This window comes from Mustela lutreola, chromosome 1 (genome assembly GCF_030435805.1).
Source record: "Mustela lutreola isolate mMusLut2 chromosome 1, mMusLut2.pri, whole genome shotgun sequence".
In the NCBI taxonomy this organism is placed as follows: Eukaryota; Metazoa; Chordata; class Mammalia; order Carnivora; family Mustelidae; genus Mustela; species Mustela lutreola.
The window spans coordinates 189,979,818-189,989,191 of record NC_081290.1 but is presented as its reverse complement, the minus strand read 5'-3'; the positions used below and the strand labels follow the sequence as shown (position 1 = coordinate 189,989,191).

Sequence of the window (9,374 nt, the reverse complement as noted above, 5' to 3'; positions counted from 1 at the left end):
ACCTGAGCTGCCTCCTTTATTTGGCGAGTCTGGAGCAGAGCCTGGGAGTTCAAGGCCCACCCTCCCCAGGCTGACCAAACCACATCCTTCTTGCACGAATCCCCAGCAGTGGGAGGACAGAGAAACCACCTGAAGAACCCAAGCTACCGGCCAGGCTTGTGTGTGAGCTCAGGGTGCCAGAGGCTGCCCCTGGTGGGGAAACGGGGAAGTGCAACTGCAGACTATGTGCTGCGTAGACTATGATGAACCCCCACGTTTCTGACAAGGGTCTCCCTGGCTGTGCTGAGCCGAGGCCTCTGTGGCTGGGCCTGCTCTGAGCAGTCTCTCTCGTCCTTCCTCACTGCCATGCAGATGGCAGAGGCAAGAGGCTCACCCGGCCTCCTGCCCAAGCGCAGTCTTATTTTGTGACTGTGAGGCCTGCCTTGACGCTGATCTTGGCTTCTCTGATCCCCCATTATCCTTGGAAGTAATGCTTGGGTGGCTGCCCGCTGTCAATCCTCCGGCCACAGATTCGTGTCACACAGGGTTCAAGCACGAAGGGTGACTGGCTGACGGGCAGCTCCTCCAGCCGAGGCCTGGCCTTAAGGGCACCTTCTTTGGAGCCCTCGGGCATGTTTGTGGGCTCTGCCCCATTGGCCTGCGTGGTGAAGTGAGGGACCGGCCCCTTGCCCGGCCTTGAGCTGCTGGGAGGGAGTGAACCAGACAGGCAGGACCCTGGGCAGGCTACTACCTGCATGCCTGAAACACATCACCGCCAATTCTTCCAACAGCCTCTCCAAGAGCTGCCGTCCCCACTCCACGAATGAAGAAACTGATACTCAAGGAGTTGGCACGAGTCGCCTGCCCTCCTGGACCCCAGATGTGGCAGAACCAGGCTCGGAGGCAGCGTCAGTTGGCGGGACCCAGACGACGGGCCGGGGGCCGGGTCTGGGGGTGGGGGCTCCCCTGCAGCACCAGGCTCTGGGCCGGGGCGCAGGTGCCTGAGGCCCTGGCTGGCAAGCTGCAGCCAGTGAGGCCCGGAGTGGGCGGTGTTCGAGGCGACAGAGTCGTGCACAGCTGGGAAGGGCTGTCCCCTCACAGACCAGCCTGCCCTTTTGTTTTCTTAACTCTTCGCCACAATAGAAACAGTTTATCTACAGGTGGGCCGCTATTCTGAGAGCTCCGAAGCCTCCGTGGCTGGCTGTGCCCCTCCCCTCTCTGGCCCCAGGCTGCGTTGCTGCTGCTATGGTCCCAGCACCCCTGCAGCTGCTGCCACAGGCCCTTGCCCCTCCTGGAGCCAAATGGGCCACACCACACAGGCTGATGGACTCTGGTTTAAGCTTCCAAATGATTTTATTATGAACTAATGCAGAATGGAGGAAACTGAGTAAAATGCATCCAGCAGTGCACAGATCGTTGTAAAGCAAACAGCTGGTCGTTGGGTCATGAAATGGAACCTCACCAGCACCGCAGAAGCTGGGTATTACTTTCCAGCCGGCAGGCACACCCCGTGCTGGCCTCCCGGCTCTCAGAGACTCCAGGAGGAGCCTGCATGCAGGCTGATGAGAAGTCCGGGGTGTGGGGCTGTTTCTGGGGAGAAAAGGCTGGGCAGGAGGTAGTTGATGAGCAAGCTTGCCATCACCTCGTATGTATGGATCCATGGATCCAGGGAGAGAGGGAGACAGACAGACAGAGAGCTGGATGAATCGGTCTGCTCCTCACACCTGGAATTAGGCCAGGCAGGCAGAGCTCCACAACATGGCTGGGACATCAGAACATGGTTGGACGTGTGATGGGAACAAAGGAATATGTCCTGACCAGAAGGCCTCAGCGGAAGGACCCGGCTGAGACTTTCCAGCCAGAAGTGGCAAAACACTGAAAGCCAGTGGCTTAAACAACTAAGGGGTTTGTTTTCCTCATATAACGGGGGCCCCGGGGGTTGTCATAACTCAGGTACTGCGGACACCCCAGTTAGTCCGTCTACAACTTTCCGCTCTGCCGTCTGAAGCATGTGGTACTCAGCTTCAGGTTCATTGCCTCATTGTTGCAAGGTGGTTTCCGCTGTTCCTAGGACTCCGGCTGTGCTCAAGGCGGGTGGGCTGGAAGGGGAAGTACAAAGGGCAAAGCCCGCTGAGACTTTCCCCTTTCAAGGAGCCTCTTCCAGTGACCTCTCATTTGTCAGAACTGCCGTCCTTGGCCATCCCTAACTGCAGGGGAGCCTGGAAAATCAACTTTAAAAAAGAGCTGGTCACACCACTACCCCAAGAATAGATACTGAGAAGGGAAATCGTAGTGTTCTTCCTCAAAGAAAAATTTTGGAGTCTGGGAAGTGAAAACCTACCCCAGACCGCTACCCTGCCCCCTGATGACCAATGCCTCCCAAGTTCGGTGGGTCCAGTAAGAAGTCCCCACGGCTCCTGTTCAGTGGGGCTGCGAGTCTGGGTCCAGAGCTGGATTACAAAGGACTAGGGGAAGGGTAAGCCATCTCTCGGGACCCCTTCTCACACACAGCCTGCAGCCTCACTGCAAAATCAAAGCCGAATAAATGTTTTAAAGTGTTGTCTCCCACCAATGAGGCACCTGTTTGTGAATGTGTTAAGAGAGGCTACGTGGTAAGACTTGAGGGAGGCATGTGATACGGTCAAGGCGCCGACCCCCCGAGATCAGCCAGAAGCTGCATCGTGGGCAGAGGCCCATCCAGATCCAGAAAAAAACAACCGAAGTATTCCGTCTATCCACCATCCATAGCTATTCTATAGCTTTTTTCTAAGTATGACAGTATTATTTTTTACTTTTTGACTTTGTAAAATTTATTTTTATTATTATTTTGATTTTTAAGAGTTCCCTCTATAGAGGGCTTCACCATGTCCAGAGTACCTCAGGATAAAGGGGCACTGATGGTCCAGAGTCAACAATGCAGGCTGAGGTCTGACTGTTGGGAAGCGCCCCGAACACTTTGGGGAGAACAGGGAGGCCCCTATGATGGGGTCAGGCGTCCTCCTCACCACCACTCACTCCCACAAGGAACCACTCCCAGTCAGAACTTGGGACAGTGAGACATTTAAAAATTGGCATATTTTGCATCAAAATATGGGTTTCCACTTTTGGAAAAATCAGATCTAGCAAATAAGGAGCCCGCATTGCCTTAGGTCAACCCTCTTCTGCAGTGGAGACTTTCTTCACTGAGGAAAGAGCAGCCAGCTCATCCTAGTCCCCTTTGCTCCCCAAGATGGTGCTCTCCTACTCTTGTTGCCTTATCCCTGTGTATTTCTGTATGTTTGTGTTACCAGGGTTTAAGTTTGCAACCCCTAATGGAGAACAGAGTCTCCAATTCCTACACCAGCAGCTGAGGGTGATAGAGTGAGTTGCCAGGACACAGAACCCGGAATGGCACAGTGGAGCCCGCAGTCAGGATCTCTTGGGACACAGGCCTGATTTAAAACAGGTCTCATGTCACGCCAGTCAGAATGGCTAAAATTAACAAGTCAGGAAACAACAGATGTTGGCAAAGATGCGGAGAAAGGGGAACCCTCCTACACTGTTGATGGAAATGCAAGCTGGTGCAGCCAATCTGGAAAACAGCATGGAGGTTCCTCAAAAAGTTGAAACTAGAGCTACCCTACGACCCAGCAATGGCACTCCTGGGTATTTACCCTAAAGATACAAACGTAGTGATCCGAAGAGGAAAGTGCACCCCAATGTTTATAGCAGCAATGTCCACAACAGCCAAACTATGGAAAGAACCTAGATGTCCATCAACAGATGAATGGATAAAGAAGATGTGGTATAGATACACAATGGAATACTATGCAGCCATCAAAAGAAATGAAATCTTGCCATTTGCAACGACGTGGATGGAACTAGAGGGTATTATGCTGAGTGAAATAAGTCAATCAGAGAAAGACAATTATCATATGCTCTCCCTGATATGAGGAAGTTGAGAGGCAAAGTGGGGGGCTTGGGGGGTAGGAAAGTAAAAAATGAAACAAGACAAACCATAAGAGACTCGTAATCTCACAAATCAAACTGAAGGTTGTTGGGGGGAGGGGGGTTGGTTTATGGACATTTGGGGAAGGTATGTGCTATGGTGAGTGCTGTGAAGTATGTAAAACTGATGATTCACAGACCTGTACCCCTGGGGCTAATAATACATTATATGTTAAAAAAAAAAAAAAAAGGGAAATGCGTGGCATAAATAAATAAATAGTTCTGGGGATGTAAAAAAAATTTTTTTTAATTTAAAAAATAAAACATGTCTTATGGACATTATAAACATTGCTGAACCCACTGCTCTCAGGGCCATGAGTCCGGGTCACCTGGGAGCATCTGAACGTTGCTGACACTGGGCTGTATCTGTGGAACTCCTGGCCAGGCACAGAGATGCCCAGTAGGCTGGGCGCAGCGGGAGCCGCGACCTGGGGCCCTGTTCCCACGGGGAGCGGAAGTCCCAGTGGTTGAGGTGAGAACGTGAGGCTGCCCTGGGTGGGCAGAGGCAGCCACAGGCAGCTGCAGCAGGCTGGTCCCTGGCCCAGATGCACCCTCTTCACCCTTTCTTGCAAAAATTGCTGCTTTGTGCAGAAATATAGAAACGTGCAAAGTCTGAGAGCCAGCGCTCAGGAGTCAGCCTCCACCCTCCCGTGTATGCAGGCGGCCCTAGTGACTAAGCCCCAGCCCAACCATGCATATCCTTCAGGTAACTCAGGGTTAAAAAAAGAGAGAGAAAGAGAGAGAGATGTTTTTGATCTCCAGATGGCTGTGGTTTGAGCACAAGAGGAGGGGGTGGGGCCTCGAGGCTCTTGCCCTTGCTCCAGGCCTTGGCCAGCCGGTGAGTCTTGCCTTGGGAGGACAGGGGGGCGCTGCAGCCTAGGCTGGTGGCCAAGCAGCAAAGAAGCAAAGCCCCCACGGTGGTCTTCTGGCCTGCCATCCTCCTCTGTGTCCTCTCTCTGCCAACTGCCCCTCTCCTGCCAGGACAGAGCTCTCCAGCAGCTGCTGTCTCTGCTGGCCCCAGCTCCTAGTCCTGGCGGTGCCCCACCTGTTGTCTTTGTCCTCTGGGGCCTCATCTGCTCCAGGGATAGCCCAGGAGAGTAGCGATGGAGCCATTGCCACTGCGACCCCAATACCTTGGGGCAAGTTTCCTCTGCAGTCTTCCTGTGGGTGTTACGTGGCCTAGGGGAGGAGGGAGTGGGGAGACACCTGGACCAGCATGGACCATGGGGCCACACTGCTCCCATGGCTTCCACTGGCCCTTCTATTCTGACAACACAGGCACCCACATCCTCAGTATCAGCGTCCAACCATCAGCCCTCACACTGGAGTGAGGAGCTAGAGACCGAGAGGCTGGCAGCGGCTCCTTACCTGGGGCCCCCGTAAGAGACAGCATAGTGGTTCAGGACGTAGCTCTGGACCCCCGAGCTCACAGAGATGGTCCTGTTCTCCATCCAGAAGTCCAGTTCCAAGGCTAGGGTCCCTATGTTGTCCCTGGGGTAGAGCCAGGCACCGCCTCAGCCCAGGCACACCCCTCAGTCCCGCCCCGGGAGGGCCCAGGTAGGGGGGCCTGCGGGGCAGCAGGGGGACTGGGGACCCACCTGAGGAAGGCGTTGTCGTTGGTGTGGGTCACGTAGCGGTCCATCATGAGAGTCAGGAGGGGAGGCTGGCTCCGCTGCAGGTAGTACACGCGGGCCCCGTTGGGGACGTATCCATAGCTGCCAAGAAGGACACCTGCTAAGGGGCATCTGCCCAGTGGCCAAGGCCAAGGGCAGTCCAGCGCCAAGCCCCAGGCCCGTGCTTCCCCACCCCAGCCTGGAGGGGCCGCCCCGCTTACAGCCGCACCAGGTCCAGGAAGTTCTGCAGCATGCCCTTCACCGTCTGGGGCATCTCAGACAGGAACAGCCCCTCCATCACCCAGTAGGAGTCCCTGGGGAAAGGGACAGCTTGAGCACCAACCCCCTACACCACCCCTTCTCCTGCCCTGCACACTGGGCCAGTCAGGGTGGCCCCCTCAGCTCAGGACAGCCCGCCGGCCCCGGACTCCCCGACTCCTGCCCTGTAGCCCTGGCCGCTCACCAGTAGTAGAATTCGACGAAGCGTCCACCAGGCACGATGAAGGGGTGGGCCGAGTAGATGAGAGAGAACTGCTCTGGGTGGCTGAGGACCTCTGGCTTTACCTGTAGTCGGAAGAGAGAGCACAGGGAGCCCACAGGCCCCTCGGTGTGGATGCCCTGGCAGCAGGTGCATGAGTTCGGGCTCTGCTGCTGGTCAGCCATGTGGCCTTGGTCAAGGCCAGAGCCACTGAGAACCAGGTCTGCTTGGCCTTCACATGCCGGCCTTTGGAGTCCCTGCTAACTCAGCCCGGCCTTGGCAGGGGCTCAGCAAGCAGCGGCCAGTATTAGGACCAGGTAGGGGGACTGTTTCCTCCACTCCCCTTCCCCCTTCCCCCACTGCCACGCCAGCCCCAGAGGCCGAGGAGCCCCCATCCTCAGGCCCAGGTGCAGAGTATGAAAATTAATGGAAAGAGACCTCATTTAGAATGGAGTCGGGAGCCTGGCAGGTGAAGCTCTCCTGCGCTAGCACCCTTTGTCAATTGCAGACCCAAACCTCCAGGTGGTTGTTACCCAACTATCCCCATAAAAGGGAAAGCTTTCTTCTGCCCCAGCAACAGCCCAGCCAATGAGTGGCAGCCACAGCTCAGCCAATGAAAAGCTACTATACTCAGAACTCCCAGTTTATCCCAATGGAGTTTTTGTTTATAATAGGCCTCCTCCCTTTCCGCCATAAAAGAGCAGGGCTCTCCAGTGTCCTGCAGAGTTGCCCCTCATTTTCTTGTAGTTTCTTTGTCCTGGGTTGCAGATCTCTACTAGTCCAAAGTTAACCCATTTTTGATAGCAAAATACTGGCAGGTTTTTTTTTTATTATTATATTATTTTGAACAGAAGGAAACCCCAAACTGTCTCTCCAGTGAGGCAGATGTGCATGACCATGGTTTCAGGAGAGCGATGGTAGGACCTGCCTCTGCCAGGTATTTTCTCTGTCCATTGCCTCCTAGTTCTGTACCAGTGAGTGTGGTTTCAGTGGGAGAGGGGTCAGCTGTCATGGGGAACAGAGGGGAACCGAGCTTGGCTTTGTTCCTGTAGGGCTGGCTGGGTGACGAAGCAGCCCAAGGCAGGAAGAAGCCTAGAGGTGCCAGGTACCAGCAGGGGCCAGGGCCCTGGGGCCTGGCTGGGAGGACAGTCTTGGGCAAACCACTGCCCTCTCTGGGCCTCAGACAAAGGGAGAAAGCCTCTAACAGACTGAGCTGACCACACGCTGCGATCAGCAGTAGCAATTGTTCCCAAGCAGAGGCTGGCTGGGTTAGCTCAGGGAATGGAGAGCCCTGCTGGGGAATGAACCACTGGTGTAAGAGGCAAGTCTCAGTAGTCTGGAGGTGGCAGGACAGGCTAGGTTTGCCTGGGGAGAGGCTGGTGAGGGCTTCAGGGAAGAGGTAAAGAGTTAGAAGTGTTTTCCCTTTCTAAGTCCCCTGTCCCCAAGCCCATGAATTTCTTTCTAGAGAGCTGCAGTAGGATAGTGTTGGGGTCTTCTGTCTAAACCAAAGCCATGAATTACTGAAATTTGCAGAAATAGTGCTGGGCTGCTTTTAAAGGCCACCTATGAAAGGTGCCTGGTTTGACTATGACCTTGAACACAGAAGGACTTGGGACTTTTACCCATTCAGGCACACCTCTTTTAGGGACAACTGCTACTCCTGGGTGTCGTGGACACTGGAGGTGAGGTGGGTAGCAGAGCAGGCTGGTATAGAGGACAAACTGCTCTCTCCTAAGTCTGAGCTAGGGACCTCTGGCAAGTGACTGCCAACACCCTCCGTTACCCCTGGGTCTGAGCCTGCGGGTCCCACCGAAGCCACCAGGGGGCAGCTGTGAGCCAAGAAGAGAAAGCCGGGGAATGGGGACATCTGGCTGGTGGAGGGTCAGATGTCTCATCGATCCCGCCCCCCACAGTCCTAGAAATGTCTGAAACCTCCTAGGACAGCCAGATCTTGACCTACCAATGCAGGATTCTGACCGTCATCTCCAAAGACAGGCCAGCAGTGGGACTTCCCCAGTGCCTGGGTGCCCTTGCAGGACTTGGTCATCAGAGGTAGGGAGTAGGGAGGCAGGGATGGGGCATATCCCAGGACCTTCCCCCCCTTGCATCTGGTCAGCCTGGAGGGTCAGCCTCCTGGTGTGGAGGAGGTGTGAACAAAGCAGGTGGGGTCTTTCTCTGGCTCTTCTGGTTTCTCTGCTCCCCACTCAGCAGACATGTGTGTCCACCCCCACCTGTCAGGGAACCAGCCCTCCTTTCTCCCTCCAAACCCAGGCCCTGGGGAAGGAGCACGTTGGCTTTTCACAAGGCTCATGATGGAGGTCTTAAGGCCCAGGCCTCTTTCCCTCCTTGAGGAGAGTAAGGCTCAGGCCTCTGCTCACCCTTAGGACGGGGACTCAGGAGATTCGGGTCCTGCTGGGGTGGGGGTGGGTATCTAGGTCTGGCCAAGTCTCCTTCACCTCGGGCCCAGGAAGTGGCTTTCCAGCTGGCTCAGAATTGGATCCGAACCAACTTTGAGGTCTACTCCCAAAAGTCAGCCATGTTTGAGAAGGTGAACTGCTCCTGAGGCCAGAGCCTCCTGGGCTCTTCCCCATGGTGGGCTGGAGGGGTGGGGGGGGCGGTGCAGGGATGAGTGCCAGACTTTGCCAAGCGCAGGGACAGTGGTGACGCCCGGTGGCCTTTCTTGGGCACTGCAGGGGGTCAGAGCTGCAGGCCAGAGCAGCCTCTCCCAAAGGGGCCCTCATCTCTTGCTCTCTGGAGAGCTGAAGTAGGGAGCCTGGGGTACTGCCCCCCGACCCAGAGCCTTTGCTTTTGTTCCCAGTATGACATCAGCAACGGTGGGCAGCCAGGTGGAGGAGGGGAGTATGAAGTTCAGGTGAGTGGGCCCACACCCTACTGGGAACGACAAAGCTGTGTTGTCCCCACACCTGGCCATGACCTTCCCTGCCTGGGCCTGTGTTTCCTCCCATGGATGCGGGTCCACGGGAGGCTGACTGGAGCCCCTCGGCAGTCCTGGGGCTAGGCAGTTCTAGAGCCTTTGGGTGGAGATCTCATAGCCCCTAAAAGGCTGTGGGGCCTTCCCCAGAGATCTTAACCCACTGGTCCTATCTCTCTCCAGGAGGGCTTTGGCTGGACCAATGGAGTGGTCCTGATGCTCCTGGACCGCTACGGTGACCGGCTGACCTCGGGGACCCAGACAGCTTTCCTGGAGCCCCACTGCCTCACAGCTGCCCTCCTGCTCAGCCTCCTGCCCAGCCTCCTGCCATGGTGATGGGCCTCCCTGCCCCGTCTGCCTCATTAAACTTCTGTGTGAGTCCCTA

The 9,374-nt window shown here is 55.7% G+C and overlaps 1 protein-coding gene and 1 long non-coding RNA gene across 2 annotated transcripts; one reads left to right on the top strand and one right to left on the bottom strand.

The window, feature by feature from the left end:
* Positions 1–5,287: 5,287 nt before the first annotated feature.
* LOC131820362 (trehalase-like) lies at positions 5,288–6,401 on the bottom strand. Its single transcript, XM_059155932.1, has 4 exons — positions 6,043–6,401; positions 5,801–5,893; positions 5,565–5,681; positions 5,288–5,457 (listed from the first exon to the last, which is right to left on the bottom strand). Exons 1-4 carry the CDS (start codon positions 6,240–6,242, stop codon positions 5,331–5,333), a joined length of 537 nt encoding a protein of 178 aa, XP_059011915.1. The 5' UTR covers positions 6,243–6,401; the 3' UTR covers positions 5,288–5,330.
* Positions 6,402–8,040: 1,639 nt separating this feature from the next.
* On the top strand, positions 8,041–9,374 carry LOC131820360 (uncharacterized). The gene is made up of 4 exons (XR_009349605.1): positions 8,041–8,109; positions 8,493–8,605; positions 8,876–8,929; positions 9,173–9,374. It is a non-coding gene; the product is annotated as an uncharacterized LOC131820360 (long non-coding RNA).